General features: G+C 39.2%; 1 protein-coding gene across 2 annotated transcripts in view; it reads right to left on the bottom strand.

Annotated features, from left to right (window-relative positions):
- Cab39l (calcium binding protein 39 like) overlaps window positions 1–27,444 on the bottom strand; it is a 90,133-nt gene that overhangs the window by 30,140 nt on the left and 32,549 nt on the right. For both annotated transcript variants that reach the window (XM_021181258.2, XM_029468718.1), the window contains 3 exons: window positions 18,122–18,263; window positions 15,602–15,766; window positions 8,739–8,857 (listed from right to left, as the gene is read on the bottom strand). In XM_021181258.2, the coding sequence (XP_021036917.1) occupies window positions 8,739–8,857; window positions 15,602–15,766; window positions 18,122–18,232 (395 nt within the window). In that variant the 5' untranslated portion in view covers window positions 18,233–18,263. The remainder of the gene's footprint in view (window positions 1–8,738; window positions 8,858–15,601; window positions 15,767–18,121; window positions 18,264–27,444) is intronic.

Here is a 27,444-nt window from a genome sequence, read left to right as displayed (position 1 = left end):
AGCCAGAAGCTGGAAAGAACCCAGATGTCCCTCAACAGAGGAATGGATACAGAAAATGTGGTACATTTACACAATGGAGTACTACTCAGCTATTTAAAAACAATGAATTCATGAAATTCTTAGGCAAATGGATGGATCTGGAGGATATATCATCCTGAGTGAGGTAACCCAATCATAAAAGAAAACACATGGTATTCACTCACTGATAAGTGGATATTAGCCCAGAAGCCTCGAATACCCAAGATACAATTCACAGACCAAATGAAGCTCGAGAAGAAGGAAAACCAAAGTGTGGATACTTCGGTCCTTCTTTTTTTTTTTTCTGAGACAGGGTTTCTCTGTATAGCCCTGGCTGTCCTGGAACTCATTTTGTAGACCAGGCTGGCCTCGAACTCAGAAATCCTCCTGTCTCTGCCTCCCGAGTACTGGGATTAAAGGCGTGCGCCACCAAGCCCGGCTACTTCGGTCCTTCTTAGAGGGGGAACAAAATACCCATGGGAGGAGTTACAGAGACAAAGTGTGGAGCAGAGACTGAAGGAAAGGCCATCCAGAGACTGCCTCACTTGGGGATCCATCCTATATATAGTTACCAAACCCAAACACTATTGTGTATGCCAGTAAGTGCTTGCTGACAGGAGCTGAGAGGCTCTGTCAGTGCCTAACAAATACATAAGTGGATGCTCACAGCCAAGCATTGGACTGAGCACAGGGTCCCCAATGAAGGAGCTAGAGAAAGGACCCAAGGAGCTGAAGGGGTTTGTAGCCCCATAGGAGGAACAACAATATGAACCAACCAGTAACCTCAGAGCTCCCAGGGACTAAACCTCCAAAGAGTACACAAGGAGGGACCTATGGCTCCAGCTGCATATGCAGCAGAGATGGCCTTGTTGGACATCAATAGGAGAGGCCCTTGGTCCTGTGAAGGCTCGATGCCCCAGTGTAGGGGAATGCCAGGACCAGGAAGCTGGAGTGGGTGGGTTGGTGAGCAGGGGGAGGGGGGATACGATAGGGGGTTTTTGGAGGGGAAACCAGGAAGAGGGATAATATTTGAAATGTAAATAAAGAAAATATCTAATAAAAAAGAAATGTAAACAAATAAGATAGTCAATAAAAAGTCATTAATTAATAAAAAAATAAAATAAAATCTACATTCACTACTTAAGATACCTGTGGGCCTTCAGGCCACCAGTTTTGTGCCTCATCTCAGCCCTGTATCCCTAGAGGATGAAGCTCTCTTGGACGAATGTTCCTCATACACGTGGCACCTCTAATGCACCTTTCAGCACTAGTTCAATGCCCCTCTCCAGTCCTTTGTACTCTCTCTCCTTTGCACTCCCACAGTGTCCTTAACCTCACATCAACTAACTGGAAGTCACTATGAGTCAGTTCTATCACTTCATTTCAAACACCTTTGTTTCTGCGGCTGTGTCCCTCCCTCACCCGTTCACGTGGTCTCTCTATAGTTCCCAGTCCCCGGTGGTAACTGTGTCCTACTTATTCTTTTCCCACCTTCCACATGCTTTTTCAGTGTAGGCACACAATGAATCCAATGAATCTCAAAGTCAAACAGAATCCACCAACACTAGAGAACTCTAATGAGAGTCAAAGTCCGACTTACACAAAGGCTGAATGATCTCCAGCCAACATGTCTCATTCCTGAATTTAGTTTCCAAGCTGAGACCATCTATAAAAAGTTTCCATTCCAAGTTTTGGGTATAATTAGTTCTATTTTTCCTTTCACTTCATGAAGTTTATTGGAACCATCTGTGATGCACTCATGGTTTATTTTTGAGACTCACGAGAACATTTACAAAGTACTCCACTAGGGAGAACACATCAATTCATCCCAGCAGTTTGTCTCCAACAGTGGGCAATGTCATTCTCTGACACAGCAACTGCTTAAAAGTTGGGAATACAATTGGATGACTGGGAATGTCCTCATTTTCCTCAGCACCCTCAGTGGGATCTATGACTCACACATAGCTTCTCAACCTGACAACCCTGACTCGGTAAGTCACTGCTACTATATAAAGCAGTGTCCCATATGCTAAGCCTGTCTTAAGTTTTAACATGAGTCTTTACCCTACCTACTGTGTTCTCCTCCCAGATAAGCTTCCTGGGAGCAGAGCCTGTGATTGATCATGCTATTTCCCACAATGGCTAGCCTAGGGTAAATCACCAGTTAAAATTAATTACTATTCTATAAAACTGAATCCAAGCTGGGCGTGGTGGTGCACGCCTTTAATCCCAGCACTCAGGAGGCAAAGGCAGGTGGATTTCTGAGTTCAAGGCCAGCCTGGTCTACAGAGTGAGTTCCAGGACAGCCAGGGCTATACAGAGAAACCCTGTCTCGGAAAACCCAAAAAACAAACAAACAAACAAAAAAACAAAACAAAACCAAAAAAAACCTGAATCCAATTTTCCCTGTTTTATAGTTTAGACAACACAATATGAACCTTAACTAACTTTTGAGTCTGAGAAGGCACATTATTGTATATTTATGTTCATTCAAAAAACAGTAGCATATCAGAAGATCCTTTTAAACTTATTGGAGGGAAAAATATAAGAACAGACATCCATAGAGAACCTAACCTTGACTGACCAGGAAACTCTCTCCCTGATGGCTGTCTTAGACAGTGAAGAAAGGGACTCTGAAGGCTGCTATAGGAGAAAAGACAATAGTCTCACCCTCAAGATCCTGTCTGTTATAAACCAACCTGGCTGGAAAGATATGCCCATTGGTGGAACAGTGGTATGATGGTTATGGGGTAACCAAACAATTTTTAAAAAAATTAGCTATGAGGCCTGTTCCATAGAAGGGATTTCAATGACTGGTACTGTAAAACTGGTCAAAAGCCTATAAGAGGGAGATCATAGGCTCTATAGGGAACACTTACCATTGTTATTAAATGATCATATTGTTAAACTGCCTTCTAAATGTTTATATGCACACACCTGTACTGTCCTCAAGTTTGGTTTAAAAAGTTCCTTTTTGCAGTGCATAATAGCAGTGAATACAGAGCTTCATTCACATCTGGTAAACATGTCAAGTACAATTATTCTTAAGTGTTCAGTTATGGCTGAATAATCTATATTAACTCTTTAACTTCCATCCAAGGTTCAGGAAACAGTGAAAGAGGGACCAAAGAGACAATAAGGGGTGACAGAGGAGGAGAACTGTGAAGAGTGGATTTTCAGAAATGACATAGCTGCAGCACACATCAATCAATTCAAGGAACTAGTGGTTATCTGAATAAGAACTGCATATAATCAAGGCAGTAAAAATTCTACTTGGAGGCCCCACCCTTGGCATAGGAACTATTAGAAGTTGATGGTTACTGAAGGAAGGAGAGCCACTCTCATTAGGGCATGCGATCATTGGTAGTTTGCCTATACCTCTGTAGATGGCCCTACACCGAGTACATGTGGAAGGCATTAACTGGACCCAAGGTATGATTTATTCCTACAATATGGGGTTATTAATACCAAGAAAGGAAGGCACGATATTTTATTTAAGTGTATAAAAATTTTAAAGACTAAATAAAAAGTTTTATTTACATAAAAAATAATAAAAATAGCAAATGTTTCAACTGGTAATGAGTGCAGTGATCATTACATAGAAATTGCCAGAAGAAAGATCTTGTGTAAGAACATCTCAAGAACAAAGACTGTATTATATAAAGGAAAATGACTTGTTGTTACTGTTGGGAACAAACAATGCCATGTGACAGACAGCCTTTGGAAAATGTCTCAGAATATGCTATTTACCAAAAGACCTACTCAACAGTCAAGAAGGCCTGCTTCTAATCTAGAAACATTTGCATAATTTAAAAACAACGAATAAACTTTGTCTACTTTGAAGGGTTAGGAACACTAAGAATTCAGTGTGAGTAAGAATCTGGAATCTTGATTACTGTCTCCAAGAACTATTCCTCACCAAAACACCCAGAATCCAGGTCTGAGTCAGGAGATATAAAGTTGGGTCTGGTAGATCTTCTTGCATCCAAAAGCAAAGAAGCTCTTTCAAAATATTTTAGTGAGGTCAGAAAACTGTGTCCTGAAAGGTCACAATTAAGTGAATGTATAGTAACTGAGATATGTGGGAATATTACATTAATTAATAAGATACCAGAAGGGTACGCTTGTGTGTGTAAGAAGAGATGAAGACAGACAGATAGAAATATAGAGGAGAGAGGAAGGAGAGGGAGAAATTCACTGGACACCAATGGAAGTTTCTAGAACAATAACCTATTTATTCTCCAAGCTGATAATAAAGATAGGCATTTATTCTGCTTCTCTGAGATTAATTCTACTTAAGTATAACACTTACAATGGATGAAAGTTATTTTTCAAAAAACTACTCCAGCCTCTGAATGGCTAATTTTGAAAATTATTTTGCTGTGATGCCTAACAAAATGACGAACTCAACAATATAAAGGTGTCAGAAAAGCTTATAATTGATTAGATGCTGCCATCTGAGCCTAGAACTCAAGTCTCACATCACTAAAGGACTATCTCCTGATATGATGGAACACTGATTACATGGAACCATCTACAAAATATTATTGCAAAATAAAAGTTCACTTTGAATCTAATCAAGCCTTAAAATAGAAATGCTAACTTAGAAACAGGTAATATGGGAATGGGGAATAAGGGGGCAGCAATCTGTGTGCCATGTTCTCTCCTTCCACTGTGGGTTTATATTAGGCTCTCACAGCAAGCACTTTTATCCATGCTGGGTAAAATAATAATTTAAATGATTCTAAGAAAGCAGTGTGACAACTCCACAGCAGAGGACACTGTAGGAGAACTCACTCTTCATCAGACTCACAACATAGAAAGAAATATGTAGGTGGATAAAGTGCTGAATGAGATGGACTTAAAATTTTTTGGCTAAGGAAAGTAACAACTAAATACAGTAAGAAGTCCTTGTTAGCATACATCTTTCAATCTGTGAACTGGAGGGGAGAAGCAAACAATATAAGCAAAACTGAGTGTCAGCTGGGTGTTGATTGTTACAGAATTTTTACTTTTAAGTATACTTAAGTTTTATGAAATAATCATTGTTTTGAAATGTTTACTGAGGTACTCAGAGGTTCGCTTTAAATTGGGTGAGGAGAGGTGGCATCCACCAAGTTAAACAGGATAGCTGGGGGATGACTACCTGAGCTCCTGCATTTGTTACTTTTGTAGATGGCTGCAATTCTTTTCAATGAACTTGAAAAATAAGATTTGGGGAGATGTGTGTAGTTTTAACATTAGATAGACATCTAGTGGCCATGAGTTCTTTATGAACCATTGAGAGAAGTTTAGTGATCTTGGAGGACCATTTGTCTCAGCAAGGAGACTAATGTAGAATGAAATAGTTCTTTAAAAAGTCTTTTTCATAAAATGTGGACTCCAACTTCCTTATGCCTAGCGTCCAGATGATTCTTCTTGTTATACAAGTATCAGTTTCTCTCTGTGTGGCATATGGCTGGACTTGTGTTCAATAGCATGTCACTATTGAGCCCCTACATAATGCCACTGTTTGATGTATAAATAGACCAATCAGGTTATTGCCTAAGGTTTCGGGACCTTCAGAACAGATGATTTAGTGCAAAGGCTGAGCTTGAACAGAGGGCTCCTTTTCACACTGGATGAAGCAAGAGTCACTCCAGCCAATGGTTCTTATTATCTACTCTGTCCTTGGAAGCACCAATAATGAATTCCATCTTCCTTAACATCTGAATTGCCCTAGTGAATGAGAATTCCTGGAAAGAAGTTGTTCTGCAGAATCTGACTGATTGATAAGAACAGCAGTGATGTATGTAGAGAGGTTTCTACACTTCAGGTCAAAGCTTTATTTTGGGGCCAGATTTAGCTCCCTAAATAGCCATTTTCTTTGGCCATGTCTGTGTTAGAACACCCTGTGACTAAGAGACTAAATCTTTTGGAATCTATTAATTTGGTAGACCACTAGTTTCCATCAACCCAAAGCTAAGAATGTCATAGAAAGCATTTGAGGCCTACAGAAGAGATCTCTCATTTGTTGTAATTGTTCTCATACACATCAATGTATTTTTATGATTTTCTTTGCTCTGCTAATATAAAACTTCCTGAATTGCTTTCATGTAGGAACATGGAATGAGAGTAACCTAGCTTCATGCTTCTAAAGTCATTGTAATGTGACAGGGCAAGTCAGTGAAGATTTCCTCCATCTTGTATTCTTGCTGAGGCCATTTTAGGTTTAACTAAAATTTGATCTCCTTGACTGGAAGCTTTGTGGAAAATTACTCAACTCTATTCTGGGAAACCAAGGAAAGTCAGGATGTCCTGCCTAACTTATCTTGACTTGTGTTAAATACCTGCTTATGCAAACTTCTTCAGCTAACTGCTTAGCTTCAGTTAAACTGACTGCTTTAGCAAAACCCCCCACTGCAGCTTCAAAGTGAGATACGAGGATGTGCTTTTTGCCTTTAAAAGCCCCTTTCTCTAAAATGCTCATGGCTACACTTGGATACCAAATACCTGAGCATAGTCTCAACTGGCTGGAATAAAGACTTTTAATTGACTATAGAATATGTCTTGAGTGGTCGTCTCTGGTGGCCTTCTCATCATAGTCACTCAAATTTGGTTCCAGAATATTTGTTTTTCATTTGAGGTGAGAGCTGTGTTCTTTGAATTGATGGCCCTTAAATCTTCCTTGGGACATACTAATGTTTAAAGAACATATAGGACTTAATCAAATCTGGATTTAAAATGTGCTCTTTCAAGTTTTCTAACCTTGAGTAATAACCCTTCCTGTCTGAATTACTGTGAATAATGACATTGACAGCAAGCACTAGTGTGGTATCTACAAGACAGAATGTGAAGGAATGAACCCAGAGTGAATGAACCCAGAGTGAATGAACCCAGAGTGAATAACCATTATAAGAGAAGAAAATCCAGAGGTGCAGCCTCTAACTTGTTATTAATAGTTTTATTGGGAGAGTTTATAGAACGCACTCCTTTTTTATATTAAACATTTCTAAGATAAATAGCTTATTACCTTTGAATCAGTAAAATGTGAAATCATTTTAAAAATGTCTCCCTTGTTTAATACCATAGCACTAAAGTATGGTTCTAATTTTGGTCTCAATCTCCACTACCATCCAAGCCACTTTCCATGCTGCTACCAGAAGCCACCAGGTAGAGTTCCCAAGGAGGCCGCAGAATGGCCTTCCTGCTCCGTGGTGGGGCACAGAAGGCTCTTACTAATCTTCCCTCTGCCTTTCCAGCTCCACCTCATCCTTTCCTGACTCCTCCCAACCTCCAGCCACGCTGGGATTCTTGTCCTTCTCTGTGCACACAAATGTGTTCCTATGTTTGTTACCTGTTTGTGGGCTGGGAAGTCCATGAGCAGTTTGATCATAGGAAGCATACGTGGAGATGGAACTGACCTGGATCCGACCTGGATTATCTGCCCTGCGATATCATGTGACACTTGTCCTGGGTCGAGTCACTGTATTTTGGGTTCATTTACTATAAGAGTTTAATGTTTCCTAACTAGTAGAAAATCCAAGTACATTTTCTTTTCCAGAGCTAAAAGAAGAATCTCTAAAAAAAAAAAATGTTACTTCGCATCAACCCCAAAGCTATCCCAATATATTTCTTTGCTCAGCAATGCATAGTAACTACACAGGCAAACAACCTCAGTGTGATCAGTTGTAAAATTAAATCTGTGATAAAGTACTCTAGGAGGACAAGAGAAGGGAATGGAATGCTGATGGCACTGGAAAAACTAAAGAAAGCAGTTTAAATTTGGTAAGTTGAGAAATTACGATAAGCGCATTATTTGTAATATAAAGGTAAATATATGATTTATGTATATTTAAAAATGTATGACTTTTTTTTTTAAACTCAACAACTAGAAAAGAATGACTGTCACTGGACAATGAGACTGAAGAATGAGGAAGAAGCAAAGAGCTCCAGCTCACTGATATAGCTGATTTTCAAATTATGTGATCACTTTAACACAATTAAATATTTATAAGTTGACAAAGGAGGAAGGTGACACAGTGAAATAGACTTCATGTGGCTCTACAGCACTGGAAAACTACACAGTAAGATGAGCTGTGCTGGCTTGGGTTGTGGAACAGCAAGGCAGCGCAGGGGAGGAGGACCATCGTTTGCTATTTGCATGCCCCAAGGCACCTAGACTACCCATCTTTAGGTAGCCTCACTATGCTCAAGCGGGACGTGAGTAGACATAAACAGCAATAATCAGGCATTCTACTTTTTCCTTCCTTTATAGCTCTGGTATAAAAGAGTAACATCTACTGTATTCCTACATAGATACTTTATCTCTACCTTGGCAGATGTCAGCACTACAAGAATGTGTACCTCTACTGTTTAAGATAGAGAACTAGAATATATTCATACATGCTTGCATGCGCACGTGTGCAATGAAGGAACACAACATCACGCAAGTAGGAACATAGTACCTGGGCAGTTAGGAACAGGGACTGTGAGGAAGCAAACGAAATATGATAGCAAGAGACATGGACAGCAAAAAGGTGGAGGAAAGAGAGGTAGGAAACGGAATCAATGGAGACCAGAGTACAAAGGGAAGACTTCCTTATTTAGAGATAGATCTGGAGGACCACTCTTACCTATAGCAAACACTGACCTGGCAGTTCCGGATGAGGCCAAGGAGGCAGAGTGCATACTTTTTAACGGCTTTGTTAAACCTGCTTCTAGGAAAACCTGGTACCTACCCTTTGAGAAGCATAAACAGGATGTGAGGATGAGAACTGATGTACTCGACAGTAGGACACCGTGTACCAATCTGTCTTCTCAGGATGTTGTTGAATATCTGGGTCACATCTTTTTTTCCCTGTTAAAGAAACATATCACTTTTAAATGGTATGCTTTTAATGGATAAACTGTACAGCATGTGGGTTGCAAACATACACTCTCATAGATACAGTGTCATTCTGTAAAAGTGTAGAACCAATAATTTAGTATTTTCATTTGTCTTCATAAAGTCCACTAAATGGGCACAATTCTTCACCAAAATGTACAGCGTGGGAAACTTGGCAGAGGCAGGGAGTCTATTTGTACAACTGGAAATGGTTACAAAGTTGGCTACAAAGGAACAGCAAGAATTGACATTTTTATGCTTTTTCTCCTTTTAGCTCTCTTTAGATGGAAACAGTGACTGATATTTTTTAATCTTCATAAATGAGAAGAAATAGACTTAGAGCTAAGTAAAATGTGAGAGTCAGGTTCTCTTTCTTAACATCGAATTCTGTGTAATATACCTTCACTTTGTTCATTTACCTTAACATCTAATTCTGTGTAATATACCTCCACTTTGTTCATTTACCTTAACATCTAATTCTGTGTAATATACCTTCACTTTGTTCATTTACCTTAACATTGAATTCTGTGTAATATACCTTCACTTTATTCGTTTACCTTAACATCTAATTCTGTGTAATACACCTTCACTTTATTCATTTACCTTAACATCTAATTCTGTGTAATACACCTTCACTTTGTTCATTTACCTTAACATCGAATTCTGTGTAATATACCTTCACTTTATTCATTTACCTTGAGGTTTTAAAGAAACTTTATTTCTTAATGAGATGTAAATTTAAAATGTCAGTTTTTCCTATGTAAGATGTAGCTTGTATTATGAATATAGACATATATATGTGTCATGTGTGTGTCTGACCTATATGAAGTCACACATAGCCTAGAGAAGAAGAGACTTTTGGTCCTAATTGCCTGAGGTAGAGGAATTACTGCCAATCTTGAACAAGGCTTTTAAAAAAATTTTTCTTTTTAAATGTTTCGAGACAGGGTTTTTCTGTGTAGCCCTGGCTGTCCTGGAACTCACTCTGTAGACCAGGCTGGCCTAGAACTCAGAAATTCGCCTGCCTCTCCCTCCCATGTGCTAGGATTAGAGGCGTGCACCACCACGCCCGGCGAACAAGGCTTTTTAAGAGTCTTCATGCATCTTACAACCTGAGTTGTATCCGATTCTTTAAAGAAGCCCTGAATTGGACCTGTGTTTCACATATATAAAAAGAGGATGGCAAAATTATACCAGTTATTACAGTAAACCAATTATTCTGCCCTTTGTCTTTCAACTGAACTGTCAAATGTTCCTTCAAATGTCAGTGTTCCTTCAAACCAGATACCAAGAAATGACAGCATTCTCTTTCCTTAAGTGCTTCAGTATTTCCCTTATGCTCAGAGAAAACTCCAAGCCTTCTATAACACTGCCTCTGCCTACTGCTTTGCACGTCTGCATCAGATTCTATTGCTGCTAACTGACTGCGTGACAAATGCAAATTTTAATAAAAAAGTGGGAAGTGAATCTTGGGACCCTGTGATGTACCTGGGGGAAGGTGCTTGCTTGCCATGCATGAACCCTGTCCCACCGCCAGTTTGGGAAGGGAGCACTTCAGAATCAGTTGGTGTTATAATTTTAAAATCTTAAAAATGATCATAGTGTCTAAATTTAATTTATAAGGATTGTAAACACTATATTTGTTTATAAAAGAGGCATATCTATCAGTATAAACATAGTTTTAAATGAAGGTAATTCTGTGGTGTTCAAATCTTCCTAGATACTACAGGGCGATACTGCAGATCCATACCAGCCCTGTTGGAAATGTCCTAAAACTGTGTTTTTCATACCTCCACGGGACCATTTCCACATGGCATCCAGCTAGCAGTAATGAAGCACTACAGAACTCCATCCAACTTTCACACAGAGGCTACCATTCTTCTAGGTTATTAGCAAACATATGCAGAGGCAGAGGGAGCCCCTGTGGGTAACTGGAGCAGGTCTGCTGCTAGGGACTTCTCGTTCCAGACGAGAGGGTCCTGATGCAAAGGATAGACCAGAGGGTTCAGATACAGAGGATTGGAGAAGAGAAAACCACCAAAAGGTTGATTATAAGGAAGCTACATCCAGAAATAAACCAAAAATTAATGCAGTAATTGAAGATTGCACATTACATAGTTAGTAGATTTTCAGCATGAAGAAATATTTGTTAGCTGGCAAACTTATAAAGGGCCAGCAGTTATTTGTTTAATGAATTAATGAATGATATGTAAGGGTATAGCAACTGAAAGAAAACAAGAATAGGAGAAAAGGAATGAAATGATCAGAAGTAACTGCTGGTAAGTGCGAACCCAAGAGGAGAGGAGGGCTTAGAAAATACCTGCTTTGAAGGGGCTTGTACTAGATCTGTAGAGAGCTTTGGTAAGATGGCCATTTTTACTATCTTAATCCTACAGATCCATGAGCATCGGAGATCTGTCCATCGTCTGCAGTCTTCTTTCATTTCTTTCTTCAGAGACTTGAAGTTTTTGTCAAACAGATCTTTCACTTGTTTGGTTAGAGTCATACCAAGATATTTTACATTATTTGTGACTATTGTGAAAGGTGTTGTTTCCCTAATTTCGTCCTCAGCCCGTTTATCCTTTGTGTAGAGGAAGGTTACTGATTTGTTTGAGTTAATTTTATATTCAGCCGCTTTGCTGAGGTTGTTTATCAGGGGTAGGAGTTTTCTGGCGGAATTTTTGGGGTCGATTATATATACTATCGTATCATCTGTAAATAGTGATATTTTGACTTCTTCCTTTCCAATTTGGATCCCTTTGACCTCCTTTTGTTGTCTAATTGCTCTAGCTAGAACTTCAAGTACTATTTTGAGTAGATAGGGAGAGAGTGGGCATCCTTTTCTAGTCCCTGATTTTAGTGGGATTCCTTCAAGTTTCTCTTCATTTTAATCTGATGTTGGCTGCTGGTTTGCTGTACATTGCTTTTATTATGTTTAGGTATGGGCCTTGAATTCCTGATCTTTTCAAGACTTTTAACCTGAAAAGGGGGGTGGGCTGTATTTTGTCAAAGGCCTTTTCAGAATCTAATGAGATGCTCACATGATTTTTTTCTTTTGAGTTTGTTTATGTAGTGGATTATGTCGATGGATTTCCATATATTGAACCATCCCTGCATCCCTGGGATGAGCTCTACTTAATCGTGGTTAATGATCATTTTGATGTATTCTTGGATTGGGTCTGTGAGAATTCTATTGGTTATTTTTTTTGCATCAATATTCATAAGCGCAATTTGTCTGAAGTTCTCTTTGTTGTATCTTTCTGTGCTTTAGGTATCATTGTAACTGTGGCTTCAGAGAAGAAATTAGGCAGTGTTCCTTCTGTTTCTATTTTGTGGAATAGGTTGTTCATGTGGTCTATAAAACTGGAGTCTGCAGATACTACTTCTCCTGGGCTCTTCAGGTGGCTATCCTCACTCTTGGCTTGACACTCCTCTGCTTGCACACTTTGGCTGACAGTAGCTTGTATCACATAGATTACTAGGTTGACAGTAATAACAAATGATCTCTAGATCACAGTGCTGTTTCCTGCCACTTCAAGCTGCTTTCTCATTTAGCCTGAACACTTCAACCTCTGGATCTCTTACCAACATGCATTACAAAATATAAAATGACATAAAGCTGTGTCAAACCTAAAAAGACACAGACCTGTGTTTGATCCTGAGCCCACAGTATAGCAGGCCTTGCCATTTTAGTCATAAGTCCCTTTTTGTTTTTTCTTTTGTAAGACAGGGTCTCACTGTGATCCTGCCCTTGACTGGCACTCAATATGTACTCTAGGCTGGCCTCAAACTAAGCATAGTAATAAAGAATAAGATGGCGTCACTAGTTACAAAACTGTACTATTTGTTTGTCAGAGAGAATATAGTAATGAGACAAATTTCTATTTGTCTTGAGGGTCTGGAGCATTGTAGGAGGCTGACCTTGCTGCTGGAAACTGGGGCTCCTAAGGTAATGTCAGGAAGCAGGTACAGAATTGCATATGGAAAATCCATATCCTAGGGCTCCAGTGTAGGGGCTCACTGCAGTTTTCCCCAAAAGAAAGAGCATGCTACAATCCCCTTGCTAGTACCTGGAAGGTCAGCAGCTCATCAAAAAGAGGGTCTGAGAAGTCACTGTTCTCAAATCTGTACTTTAGGATCCTCTGTAGGACCTCTCAGACAGTGCAAAACAAGGATTCCCTCCTTAGTCTCTCATTTACCTTACAGCTAACCCTGGAAGGTTAATCAATGTGTGGCGACCATTTGTGATGTTCCTCTAACTGGGAAGCTGGCAACTGCTCTGGACACCATGTGACCCTTCTCTTCCTATTTAACTGCTCAACCTTCAGAGTCCAGAGTCAGTCCATGGTCTAGTTCCCATTTTCCCTTTCCTTCACTTACTACCTGAGTGTTGCTCAGACTTCAAGTCTAAGACAGTCTCTAGTTTGCGCTCTCACTTATTCTTTTCATTGTACTCCGGCACTGTTCTAATGGAGTACGAGCAACGTCTGGAGCTGCTGGAGGGAAGGTTGTGTCAGCTTCCCTTGGCTTCTAGCAGTCTTTTGGAACCCAGGAAAGGTAGGTTCTTCCTTCCTTCTCTGACCTCATAATATGCTCAGATGGTTCTTCTCTGCCAGCAAAGTTAAGGCTTAAAGGATTAAATAAGAATTTATGACTGAGTAATGAGATTTGTTTTCTAAACTCAGCTCTGTCTCTTAGTTATTATTTACTGGCAGTAGAACCCTCTGCTTTTGTCCCCTTGCCCACAGGTTTCTTTCTTCTGTATTCTTGAAGGAGAAATGTCTCTGTCATGCAGACTTCTGAGTTAGTTGCTCATGTCCAGTGTGATATCACTACTCTACAAACACACTGCTGTGAGTGGGAAGTCCGAATCTCCTGTTCTCAGGTTTCAGACCCTGTTACCATCTTGCTCAAGCAGCTGGTATTGTCTTACCATGCTGAAGTAGAGAACCATCTAGTGTCCTTCACTCAGCACACACTGCTCACACCAGTCCCTATAAAAGGTTCAGGGATAACAAAGGCGAAGCCCAGGCCCATGAGAAACAACTTCAATCTACCCAGACATCTTCTCTTTAAACTCCTTCCTTTGGAGCAGTTCTCAAATTGTCTCTTTCCCTGTCCCAAATGCTTCTCTTCTCAATTTTCTACCCTATTAGCCTTATGCTAAAGGAGAAATCTCTCCTGCTTCTGTTACTGTTCTCTGTAAGGGAATCTAAGTCCACTGCTTTCCTTTTGGTCATAGTCCAGAGACTGCATCCAACTTGCCTCACACCCACTAATATGAATTCTAAATGTAAGTTTATGTTTTTGTTTTTCTTTTGCTCCCACCTCTCTGCAGGAAATGCAGAGGAATCTTTTCTTATTCAAAGTTACTGCTCAACAATATCTAAAACAAATAAAAATGGGCCTGCTAATGTTCAGTCGGCAAATGTGATTGCCACTGAAGTCTGACAAGTTGAATTGCATGCTAGGTAGGAAAACAGAATCCACTTATGAAAGATGTCATTACTCTCCACATGTGAGCCATGTTACTCATGCCCCTGCAAACACACACACCATCACCATCCCCCAATAATAATGATGATGATGATAACTAAAAACTTCAAAGGTTATAACAAAACAATTCAGTTTGTATTTCATTTAGTTGGAGAGTAACTGAAAATACTGACATTTTTATACACTTTGCATTTATATTTAGTTTTTATAGAATGTTTTACACACACACACACTCACACATGCATGTCTTTCACATAGTTTAATACTGACAGAGTGATGTGAGTTCTTGCCACTGCTCTATATAGATGAGAAGATCTAGGCTAAAAGTTAATTTACTGGCTGTACTATCAGTAGTAGAGGCTGGACTCCAGACACCTGCATCAACATGTCAAATATTTTCTACCATGACAAGCTTCTACTATGTTCTTAAACTCAGGAAAAGAAACACTTAAGTATAAGTATATGAACATAGTAAAAGTATACTTTGATTCCATGCATGCCCAGTGTAAAAAGGAAAAAGGGAACAAGAGGAAGCAGAGATTTAACAAGTCAAACACACAGAAGAGAAGAGACTATGGGCCGGAAAATGTCAGAGAGAAACAGAGTAAGGGAGAGAAAGACAGGGTATCTGAAAGGAGCAATGAGTTAAAGTCTGGGTCCTTTGACTCCAGCGCACTCTGATTTTACAATTCCATCAGACTTGCTCTGCTCACTTTCCGTCTATCTAATCTGTCCAGGGAGCTATGCGCTCGTTTTTAACAGATCTCTAGAACCCTAACTTTATGTCAGCTCGATTACTGTAATTCATTTCTTTCTACTTATCTGGGAATAAAGCCAAAAGTAATTCTCTTAAAACCTTGCATATTTCCCATCTATGAAAACCATGGGATATGTTCTACTAACTGGGCTGCCTTGTCTGGCCTCAGTGGGAGAGGAAGTACCTAGCCTCACAGAAGCTTCAAGTGCAGGGGGTGGGTGCTGGGGGGGGGGGGATACCTAGTTACACAAACCTTAACTACAGTATGCTATTTTGCTTACTGTAAAAGTTTTATGAAAGCTGTTAGTATCATATGTGGACATTGATTATTTTAAGTCAAGTATGGACACTTATTATTTATTGCTAAGCACCAGGAGAGATAGTAGTCATTTTAGGTAAAAGGGGAGACTTCTATTATTTACTCTGGAGAAGCAGGAGGGACAGCCTTGCAATAGGTCTTTCACCTCAAAGTCTATGAGCTGCAGGTCAGCTATGAGTGTCACCAGCAACCCGCTGCTGTAGAGCTCCTGTGCCAGCTGAGCCACTGCTTCTGTAGGGGGCTCCTTGTCGTTCGTTCCACACAGAATTTCCTTCATTGCTTGCAGAGATTTTGACACCTCTTCTGAAGCCTAGTAACCAGAAAGTATGTTAATAGTTAAAAAGAATACCAATTTTAGGTTTTAAGGAAGCAAACAGCTCCCCTCAATATATATTGCATGTGTATGTGTACACACACACAGAGATACACATCCACAATTCTTGGGCCTATCATTTGTCATCAAAGATAATTTTCTGGCTATAAATAAACAATGGCAGCAATATAAAAGCATTAGTAGGGATTGGTTTTTCTTTTCTTTTCTTTTCTTTTCTTTTTTTTGTTTTGTTTTTTGTTTTTTTCGAGACAGGGTTTCTCTTTTAGCTCTGGCTGTCCTCGAACTCACTCTGTAGACCAGGCTGGCCTGGAACTCAGAGATCCGCCTGCCTCTGCCTCCCAAGTGCTGGGATTAAAGGCGTGTGCCATCACTGCCTGGCAGGATTGGTTTTTCTTAATCTTAAATAATGTTATTAAATTCATATGAAAAGATCCCTAATATTTCTTTTTAGACAGTATAACATTGAGGCAGAATGTAGACAAGTGTGGAAGCTGGGGAGTGGGGCTGACTGCTGATGGGTGTGGGCTTCTCTTGGGAATGGGAGACATGTTCTCAAATTAGATAGTGGTGAGGGTTACACAATCTTGTGAACTGTGAACCCAGAGCTGAGAAATTAAATGCTATGAGAAATACCTCCAAAATCCTCATTAAACTAGTACAATTGACAAAAGAAAGACTAATTTAGTTGGCAGTTTGTGCTTATATTTGTAAAACACTATATTTTAGTTGACTTTCCATCATAGTATGACAGTAATCAAAAATGAGATGAAAATGTGTGGACTAAGACAAATTAGAAGAAAATAACTTATGTCAGCATGGCACTGCTTTTAAAAAGGCATTTCTCAAATTCTTTAGCTTATTACAGCCTTAAGAATAATTATAAAGAAAACCCCTCTGCTGTCATCAATCCAAGTCAAGTGACCATATTTTCAGCACCCTGTCACCTTGACTGTACTTTTTACCCATATGCATGTCACAAAAATGACACTAATTTGTACCTTAAATGTCCCCGAGAGGTCCATGTGCTCAGTGGGGCATCCCTGGGTGGTAGGACCACTGCGAGTGTGCTTTTGAATGACACTGGAGGATGGATCACATTATCTATTTTTTTTCTGTCATTTTCCATCCCAGCTGCAAGCTGTGTCACATGTTCCCCACATAATGTACTGTCCAAGAGCAATGAGGCCGAGTGACCACAGACTCAAGTTTCCAAAACTCCAAGGACAAACCAATTCTCCCTTTTTCTCAGCTGGAAACCTGAGGCATTTTCTTACACTGTCCACAGTAATGACTGTTTTACTTTTCCCGATCTTTCACCTTTGTCTGACCTTGCTGCAGTGAGCCCCTCCAATTCTGAAGAAGACTTGTCCCCTTTCATGCTCTGCTCCTTTCACTCAGTTTCCATCAGTGGAGCTTGTCTCTGGAGCTGCATGGAGGCAGCAGTTCAAGAGCTACCATCTCTACGGCTCCACTCATGGTGGGCAGCAACTTCTTAGTACATTTGTGGTTAGTACCTTTGCGAGCTGTTCTCACTGAGAAGCTGTGATGTGCATGTGCATGGATATGCCAGGTACCACGAGTGGGATTACGGTATGCACATGTGTATGTGCTTTGTCACTTGCAATGAGCACAAGAAGTGCTCCTGATCTTAATCCTGTCAGCATCACTGTGAATGTGATGTAGGTTTAATTGGCCTTTTCCCAATTTTTAAATAAAACTAGGAAGTGTTTTTGTTTTTTTTGTTTGCCATTTAGATTTATACATGTTTTATGAACGTAATTTTTAGTTAGTATTTGAACCAAAATTTGGCTCAATATCTCAATGAATATCAGAATCAGAACAAGACATTTCTCCAGTTCCTTAGGATTACAGTTTTATCACATACTTGGACAGAAGCATGCTATAACTCTAAGGTCTTTATTTCATAAAAGGTCATCTTGAGTCTAGTCACTGCAGAGAGAGTCAAATATGTTAGACTTAAAATTCTTTCAAAAGGATGAACGGAAACCGCTCCCCACCCCCATGAGGAAGTCTCTTGGTCAATGTGAAATGAACATGTGCCTGTTCTTTTTTTCACAGCACTGTACACAATACAATAATAAAGCCCAGAGACCCTGAAGCTCTGATGTCTACAGTGACTTGGGGTGGATCAGAGGCTCTGGACAGTGAACCAAAGATTCAATACAACAGACCCAACAGTTACTAGCTGCATAAAAACTACAACAACCTATGTACATAACAGGGACCACACTTAAACTTCTTCATTAAACTTTCACATGGGCTTCTCCTTGGAATATACACATTTTAATAAGGTTTTGTTTTGAATCATACCTTCTCTGTCTTTTTGTCTTGCTTTTCCAAAATGGCCAGGTTGTCTTTCAGAATTTTAACAATTTCTGCTGGATTTTTGTGTGATTTACTAAACAAAGGCATTTTTTTCATGTATAAAAACCTCTTCTTCCAATATGGAATGCTAAAAAAACAAACAAACAAACAAACAAACAAACAAGCCAAGTTTTTAAAAAATGAGAACTTTTAACTCCTAACATATCTAATTGTTATGGCATAAAGTAAGTTTTTAGTAACAACAGTTCAATAATTTGAAACATTAAACTGATCAAATTGAGTTTCAAGTTTGACTTTTAATTTAAATAGATATAAACTATTTTAAGAAAGCTTAATGAGAAAAGTTCCTGAAGAGGACAACAATGGCTTATGCTCTAAGATCAAGAATTGACAAATGGGACCTCATAAAATTGAAAAGCTTCTGTAAGGCAAAGGACACTGTCAATAGGACAAAATGGCAGCCAACAGATTGGGAAAAGATCTTTACCAATCCTAAATCTGATATAGGGCTAATATCCAATATTTACAAAGAACTCAAGAAGGTAGACTCCAGAGAACCAAATAACCCTATTAAAAAATGAGGAACAGAGCTAAACAGATAATTCTCAACTGAGGAAACTTGAAGGGCTCAGAAAAACCTAAAGAAATGTTCAACATACTTAGTCACCAGAGAAATGCAAATCAAAACGACCCTGAGAGTCCTCTTCACACCATCAGAATGGCTAAGATGAAAAACTCAGGTGACAGCAGATGCTGGCTAGGATGTGGAGAAAGAGGAACACTTCTTCATTGTCGGTGGGATTGCAAGCTGGTACAACCACTCTGGAAATCAGTCTAGCAGCTCTTCAGAAAATTGGGCACAGTACTACCTGAGAACCCAGCTATACCACTCCTGAGCATATACCCAGAAGATGTTGCAACATGTAATAAGGACACATGCTCCACTATGTTCATAGCAGCCACATTTATAATAGCCAGGAGCTGGAAGCAACCCAGATATCCCTCAACAGAGGAATGGATACAGAAAATGTGGTACATTTACACAATGGAGTACTACTCAGCTATTAAAAACAATGACTTCATAAAATTCGCAGTTAAATGGATGCAACTTGAGAATATCATTCTGAGTGAGGTAACTCAGTCACAAAGGAACAAACACGATATCTACTCACTGATAAGTGGTTATCAGTCCAAAAGTTTGGAATACCCAAGATTCAATTCACAGACCATATGAAGCTTAAGAGGAAGGAAGACCAAAATGTGGATACTTCAGTGCTTTTTTAGAAGGGTGAACAATATACTCACAGGAGGAAATATGGAGACAACGTGTGGAGCAGAGACTGAAGGAAAGGCCATCCAGACCCCCCCCCCCCCCCCGGGATCCATCCCATATACAGCCACCAAACCCAGACGCAATTGTGGATACCAGGATGTGCTTGCTGATAGAAGCTTGATATGGCAGTCTCCTGAGAGGCTCTGCCAAGAGCCTGACAAATACAGAGGAGGAAGCTGGCAGCCAACCATTGGACTGAGCTTGGGGGTCCCTGATGGAGGAGTTGGAGAAGGAACTGAAGGAGCTGAAGGGGTTTGCAGTCCCATGGAGGGAGCAACAGTGTCAACAGGCCAGACCCCTCCCCCTGGAGCTCCTGGGGACTGGGCCACCACCAAAGAATACACATGGAGCGATTCATGGTGCTGGCCACATATGTGGCAGAAGATGGCCTTGTTGGACATCAGTGGGAGGAAGGCCCTCGGGACTGAGGGTGTTCAATGCTCCAGTGTAGGGAATGCCAGGGCGGGAGTATGGAAGTGGGTGGATTGGGAAGATCCCTCATAAGAGGCAGGGGGAGACCGGGTGGGATAGGGAGTTTCAGAAGGGGAGACCTGAAAAGGGGAAAACATTTGAAATGTAAATAAAGAAAATATCAAGAAAAAAAGAAATTACAATAAAAAAAGAAAGTTTAAAAATTTTACTTAAAAGTAAGGATTTTATAAATATGCAGAATATTTATTGAGAACCAACTGGTACTTTAAAACAAAGTGGGTTAGGATTCATATACTGTAAAGAAAAAAAGTAGTATGAAAAAAGTATTGTACCAACTACTAATAGAAATTCATTAACTGCAATGTAAAATCTTAAAATATTCACTGCCTTGAAGAGGTGAAGAGAGTGGGCAAATTTTCAATTCTAAAGGCTGAGTACACTTGTTACATAGACTAGAGAAATGGCTGTCACTGCCTGACTGCATTAAGAGAAACACATCATGTATTTAAAAACATGATAAAATACAGTAAAGGTGTCTATGACTCAAACATCTGGAATATATTCCCTTTACAGTTTTTCTACACATACAGTGATATGTTTAAGCAAGAATCAAGAATTGTACTGGAAGACATAATTTAAATAAAAATCAAAACAATTGATATGAACTTTGATGATAAATAGCATATTTTAAATCATTTCATACATTCAGACAAGACTCCTCAATGCAGGCAGGGCTGTATGGAGTGAACTTATTATTAACTCTGAGCCCAAAGAAAAGTTTGTATGTGCAAGCAAAATACTGAAATACATAAAAACACATAAACATTAGAATTTTAAGATATGAAATGCATGTATAATCGCTCCTTCTCTATGCAGTCTTACCTCACCAACAGAAAGAACTGGAACACTAAGAATTTTAACTGGGAAGTTCTGGACCTTAAAAGAGTACAAATTATCCTATGCTGTAATAAAAATGATATGTAAGTCCAATGACCACTTCTCTGTGTGGTTTTTCTCTGTATCAATATAACTCAAATGCTAATTTACTAAAATTTTAAACATTTTCAGGACTTCTTGTATTTCTCAACTTTCACATGCTTGTTGGTATGTATATTTACTCACTCACTATACAAGCAGTGTTTCATTAGGTTTTATATAGAAACAAGAAGTCATGCGTATAAGCGTGTGTGCACCGCGCCTCCCCCCACCCCCATACACACACTGAAAGCTAATGAGGAGTGAGGGAAGAAGCCAAGCAGGAGGAGGGAGATAAAGGCAGAGAAAAGGAAGGATGTGGGGTTGCATATGATCAAATTACACGATATGCTTAAAAGATAGTATCTTCATGGACGCCAGTGCTCTGTACAATTAATACATAACAAAACCAAAAAATAAAATAAAAAGCTACTCTTCAAAATCCAAAATAATAAATGAACTTCTACTGGAGAAGGTTCTGAAAAACAATGAAGCCAAGTGTTCTGCACAGGAACCTTGCTTGCTAGTAGCTAAGTTTTGAGCCATGAACAAGCAAAATCCCCTCTGCTCTTTGGAACTCTGGATTATGGAAAAACAAATACTTGAGATATAAGGGGAGGATGCAATAGCACAGTGCCATACAGCACCTCTTAGCACAGTACCCTTTTTGAAACATTTTCATCTTAAATGTACTATTGGCTGAAATAAGTTCAATATCAAATTCATTTAATAACATTTTACAACTGACTGAAACTTTGAGGGAAATCAAGCCATGCCCTCAAATCATAGAGCTCCATCCCCAGGACCCTAGCAAACTAAGGCAGAGGTTTCCTGCATGGCCATTTCTCTCTCATCAGATTGGCCAGGCCATCCACTCTCAGCCTGGAGACCTTCCCCTTTGCATACAAACTTGGTTGCCAATTTAACTTTTTTGGACACTGATATGTATCTAGTTCACCCAGTCAGTCACACTGAACACTTAAAAACGAGCCAGGCTGGGCGTGGTGGTGTATGCCTTTAATCCCAGCACTTGGGAGGCAGAGGCAGTCAGATTTCTGAGTTCAAGGTCAGCCTGGTCTACAAAGTGAGTTCCAGGACAGCCAGGGCTACACAGAGAAACCCTGTCTCAAAAATCCAAAAAAAAAAAAAAAGCTAGCTGTTGACTTAGAACATTTGCTACATAAATCCAAACTCAGGCGAGCTTGTGGCTTGGATGCCTAGCAAGAACAAGGTCTCTCTGTTCATTGCCAGTACTGGGAAAACAATACTTGTGTTCCCACCTAGTTTTGATGAATAAACTGCATTCAGAAATTAATATTCTTGACTATCATTTTTCTATTTTAGAATAAAAAACATCTCTTAAATTAAGCCAGAAAAGTTTAAATAATGATAATGCTAACATTTTAAAATCTAGATGATGGCAAAGGATATTAAAAGTGCATATGCATCATTATATCTGTTGCATACTTAATAGCAATATGAAGAAAATAGAGTGTTATCCCATATGAAACGATAGCAGAGGGGGAGCAGAGTAAGTCAGACACAACAAAAGGAAACAAGGAACGAATCACAATAGCAAAAGATGCAATGGCTTATGCTTTGTATAAAGACAAAAAACATTTAAACCCTACCACTTAAAGGACCTTTCTAATCAAGATTAATGATGAAATACAGACTTAAGTTTGTCTTGTGTCTTTGAAAAGAAACAATTCTCTTTCACTGCACATTCCAATAGAATGGCCTTTTTTTTTTCTTTTTTCTTTTGGTTTTCCCGAGACAGGGTTTCTCTGTATAGCCCTGGCTGTCCTGGAACTCACTTTGTAGCCCAGGCTGGTCTCAAACTCAGAAATCCGCCTGCCTCTGCCTCCCGAGTGCTGGGATTAAAGGTGTTTGCCACCACGCCTGGCTCCAAAATGGCCTTTTAGAAAACAACATCAATGAAAAAAAATCCTAGGACCGGCCAGACCCATCCACCCTCACAGGCCCATGAGAAAATAGACATGGTTCTGGGAAGAAGAGTTATATAGCCTTACAATTAAATCTCTAGCTAACATTATTTCTGCACACACAGATTATATCCACATATCTATACATATAAAGCTAAAAAGATTTAATAGAATCAAGTGAACAAATAGCTCAACAAAACTAATGCTAAAACTCAAAAATGATTCTCGAAAGGAAGCCTTTATACTGTTGGCAGGGCATGTGAGAGGGTATGGATCTACAATTATAATTCATTTGTATGGGAATAACAATAAAACAGAATTTAAAAAGTTAAAGAGGAAACCACCCCAAATATCTCCAAGAAAAGAATAGAAATTGTGACAGAAGTAGAAAGAACTGAATCAGACACAAGAAAACTTCCCTGGAGCTATTTCACTCCTGTTCTGGTAGCATCTGCCTACCTGTGCCGCACTACAGCCCATGGAAGGTGGGATGAGCACCTGAGCAGAGCCAGAGCATGCACTACACCAGGCTCTATAATTAGGTCACAAATGGATTGTGACACAAGCTAATCAAAATACAGGCAGATGAAAGAACACTGATAGTGAGAATATCATAGAAGGGAATTCCAGTGTGCTAGTAGGGGATATAGGAATTGCTATAGTTAGGACAAGAAATGGTATGGAGGTCCCCAAAAAGTTACTGGTAGAATTATCAACTACCAGTTGATTGGTCACTGATTTCACTTCAGGAGACATCTCCAAAGGGACTGAACTCAATGTGTAAAGGGAAATCTGCATCCCATGATCACTGCATCAATCACACAGTTAACTCATATAATTAACGTATGTCTTCTAATGCATAAAGAAAAACACACCACAGAAAACAGGAGTGAGATGGCTAAGAGGATAAAGTGCAAGCTTGATAACCTGAGTTCAATCCCTAGAACCTAGGTAAAGGCAGAAGGTGAAAATTAATTCCACAAACACAACGCACCGTCAAGTTAGCTTCTTTCAATCACTTTTTCTTTTAATAAGTATATACCTTTAATATTATTAGTGTGTGTGTGGGGGGCGGCAATGCTGCGCGTGCACACACACACACAAACACACACACACAAAGGGAAGCAGGTCATGCCACTTGTGACAACATTTATGGATCATTATTGAAATAAACCAAGCATAGAAAGTCAAATATTCTAAAAGAACTGCCAAAGGTGGGGAACTGAGAAGAAAGAGAACAAGCAGCTGCTGATTAGGAATTGCAGAAAGCTGGACATCTTTTGGGTATATGCCCAGTAGTAGTATAGCTGGCTCTTCAGGTAGAACTATTTCCAGTTTTCTGAGAAACCACCAGTTTCCAAAGAGCTTGCAATCCCACCAGCAATGGAAGACTATTCCTCCACATCCTTGCCAGCATCTGCTGTTGACTGATTGCTGTGAGGTGGAATCTCAGGGTCGTTTTGATTTGCATTTCCCTCATGACTAAGGATGCTGAACATTTCTTTAAGTGCTTCTTGGCCATTCACGATTCTCAAGGTTTACTGGCCAGCCAGCCCAGCGTAGTCTGTTGAACCTCAGGTCCAAGTGAAAGACCTGTTTCAACAAGGTTGGGAGCCATTCTTGAGGTACACTTCAAGCTGTCCTTTGGTTTCCAAGCATGTGTGTGCGCATGTGTACCTGTTCACGTACATGCACAACAACACACATGTATGCACACAGAGTTAACAGTGGCAGCCTCAGGGTAGTACAGTCAAACTGTTTAATGACTGGAAAATGGAAGCACCTTTCACATAGTACTTAAAATGACTAAGCAACCTTTTTATTTTAAGGTTCACACTGTGGAATTCTGACCCTCCCATCCTTTGAAGCCATTAGTTAAATATAATTTCTTTGGCTTTGAAATTTCATGAAGAGTGGTACTTGGCTCAAGTTCTAGAGAAAAAGCCAAAAAGATCATTAAGCTCTGTGGTCAGCAAACACAGGCAGAGAGACTGTGTAGTATATTTGGCAGCACTCCTAACTTGTGTTTGAGAGCCACTAAAGATGGACCAACATCAGTCATCTGAGCAATTGAAATGGAATTGGGGGTACATGAAGCATTGCATGTCCTTGTTGGTATCTTAATTCAGATATCTCAAAGGTATAAATGTCTTTCTTAGGTGGTTAGTGAATATTTTAGACCTTTTTTTCTCATTTCCAACTGTGCTGTTCAATAACAGTTCTTAAGTCAAAAGGTTTCACCAGGATTTTGAAGGGAGTGGTAAATCTATCTCTGAAGTAAAAAGAAATCTCAGGAATTGAACATTCACAAAAGCATCTATATGACTTCAACTGACAACTTATTAGTTAAAAAAAAAACTCAAGTCAAAATTAACTTTCTTTTTTAAAACATAAATTTATTTTTCAATCAAGATGCCAGCATTTCCAAGACTCTCATAGTTTGAACTTAAAGCACGTGTATGTGTTGTAACCATGTGTGTATATGTGCACATATGAATGTAGGAACTAAATGTAGGATTTTTGGTATGCTAGACAGGTGGTCTACTACTGAGCTACACTCACAGTCCCAAACAAATCCAAGGTACTACTTTGTTGCTTTAGCACTGCTGGAGTTGAAGTTGTGGCTTCACTATACTCTTCCTGAGCTACACCCCAGTCTTCTACATTCACCCTTCTTAAACACTCTCAACGTAAACCCATCACCACATTTAAAAAATATATCAGTAAGTTCCAAGGGTTGATATTCTTATCTGTATTCCAGAAGGCAATAAAAATACATAAATGGCAAATGACTAGGCATAAAAGATTTGTTTTTAAATTCAACAACAAGAAGGTTACATCATGAGTATACACAATGCCACTGCTGACTGAATTGTTCTTTTAAAATTCATAAATTTAGGTCTGGAGAGATGTCTCAGTGGTTAAGAGCACTGACTGATCTTCCAGAGATCCTGAGTTCAATTCTCAGCAACCACATGGTGGCCCCCAACCATCTGTAATTAGAGCCAATTGCCTCTTATGGTGTGACAGAGACATTGTATTCACATACATAAAACAAATAAATCTTTTTTAGAAATCATAAATTTGATTAGATATGATTTTAAAACTGAAAAGTACACCTAAAAGTTCTAATTTGCTATGTCCAAGAATACTCCCACCAAAATCAAAACAGAAATGCTGTCACATAGACAAATTACAAAATGCATCGCTATAGCTAGATTTGCCATAGCAACAGCTATTAGATGTGGCAAAATGTCTTCTAACTTTATATCAATACTTAAGAATTCTTTCCATTATTATTAGTAACCACAACTGAACTTTGTACTTTAAAACTGACAGACTAAGGAGAAAAATCAGCAGACTACTGATAAAAGTATAAAAATGATTCCATAGATAATTCTTTACTCTAGAGCAGTGGTTCTCAACCTTCCTAATGCTGTGACCCTTTAATATTTCATGTGTGGTATTAAATTATTTTCATTGCTATTTCATAAGTGTAAGTTTGGTACTGTTATGAATCATAATGTAAACATGTATGTTTTACTATGGTCTTAGATGTCACCTGTGAAAGGCTCATTTAACCCTCCAAAAGGGTCCTGACCTATATGTTGGGAACCATTGCTTTAGAGGTTCAACTGATTTGAATGGCCTCCTTCCTCTCACCTCTTTGGTGCCAAGATTACATACATGTGCCACCAGGCCTGGCTAGACTTGGTTTTTATATGGTTTGTTTTAACAACAGTGTCTGCAGGAGAGACACTTTTTATTTTTATTTATTTATTTATTTATTTATTTATTTATTTATTTATTTATTTTGGTTTTTCGAGACAGGGTTTCTCTGTGTAGCCCTAGCTGTCCTGGAACTCACTTTGTANACCAGGCTGGCCTCAAACTCAGAAATCTGCCTGCCTCTACCTCCCGAGTGCTGGGATTAAGGGTGTGCGCCACCATGCCGGGCTGAGAGACATTTTCTAAAACTGAATAACTCACACAGAAACAGAAACCTTGTGAGAAATGTCTTATGGATTCTCATTGATCTAGACACTTTAGTCAAACTTACATGAGAACAAAAAGCCTTTTGTAAGAGAGACTATGTCTTTTAGTAACTATGCTTTTTCTTCAATGCACTATATAACATAAATTTAAAAAATATATGAGGTAAGAAAGACATAAAACTACTAACATTTTTACTGTGAGTTTAGGAACTTACTATTGTTCCAGAAAACCCAGGAACTTCATTTATTAAGTTCACAGTAACATTTTTGTTGACAGCTTCAGTACTTCAGGAGTGAAAATACTCTACATCAGTTAGCTATGAATGATTATTAATGAAGTGGTATTTGACTGAGTTTCACAATCTCAATTTATAGTAGACATCTATAGTTAAATCTGTATTTTTCCAAACCAGTAGCAATAATGAAAGCATTTAGGCTCACTGAAATCCTCAAATGGTTTTCTTTATAACATAATAATTAAGGGCCGGTGAGATGGCTCTGGATAAAAATGTTTGCTGCTGAAATATATATAAAAAACTCAAGAAGGTGGACTCCAGAAAATCAAATAACCCCATTAAAAAATGGGGCTCAGAACTGAACAAAGAATTCTCACCTGAGGAATACCGA

Source organism: Mus caroli, chromosome 14, assembly GCF_900094665.2.
Source record: "Mus caroli chromosome 14, CAROLI_EIJ_v1.1, whole genome shotgun sequence".
Taxonomy (NCBI): Eukaryota; Metazoa; Chordata; class Mammalia; order Rodentia; family Muridae; genus Mus; species Mus caroli.
This window is presented reverse-complemented; position numbering and strand designations above follow the sequence as displayed.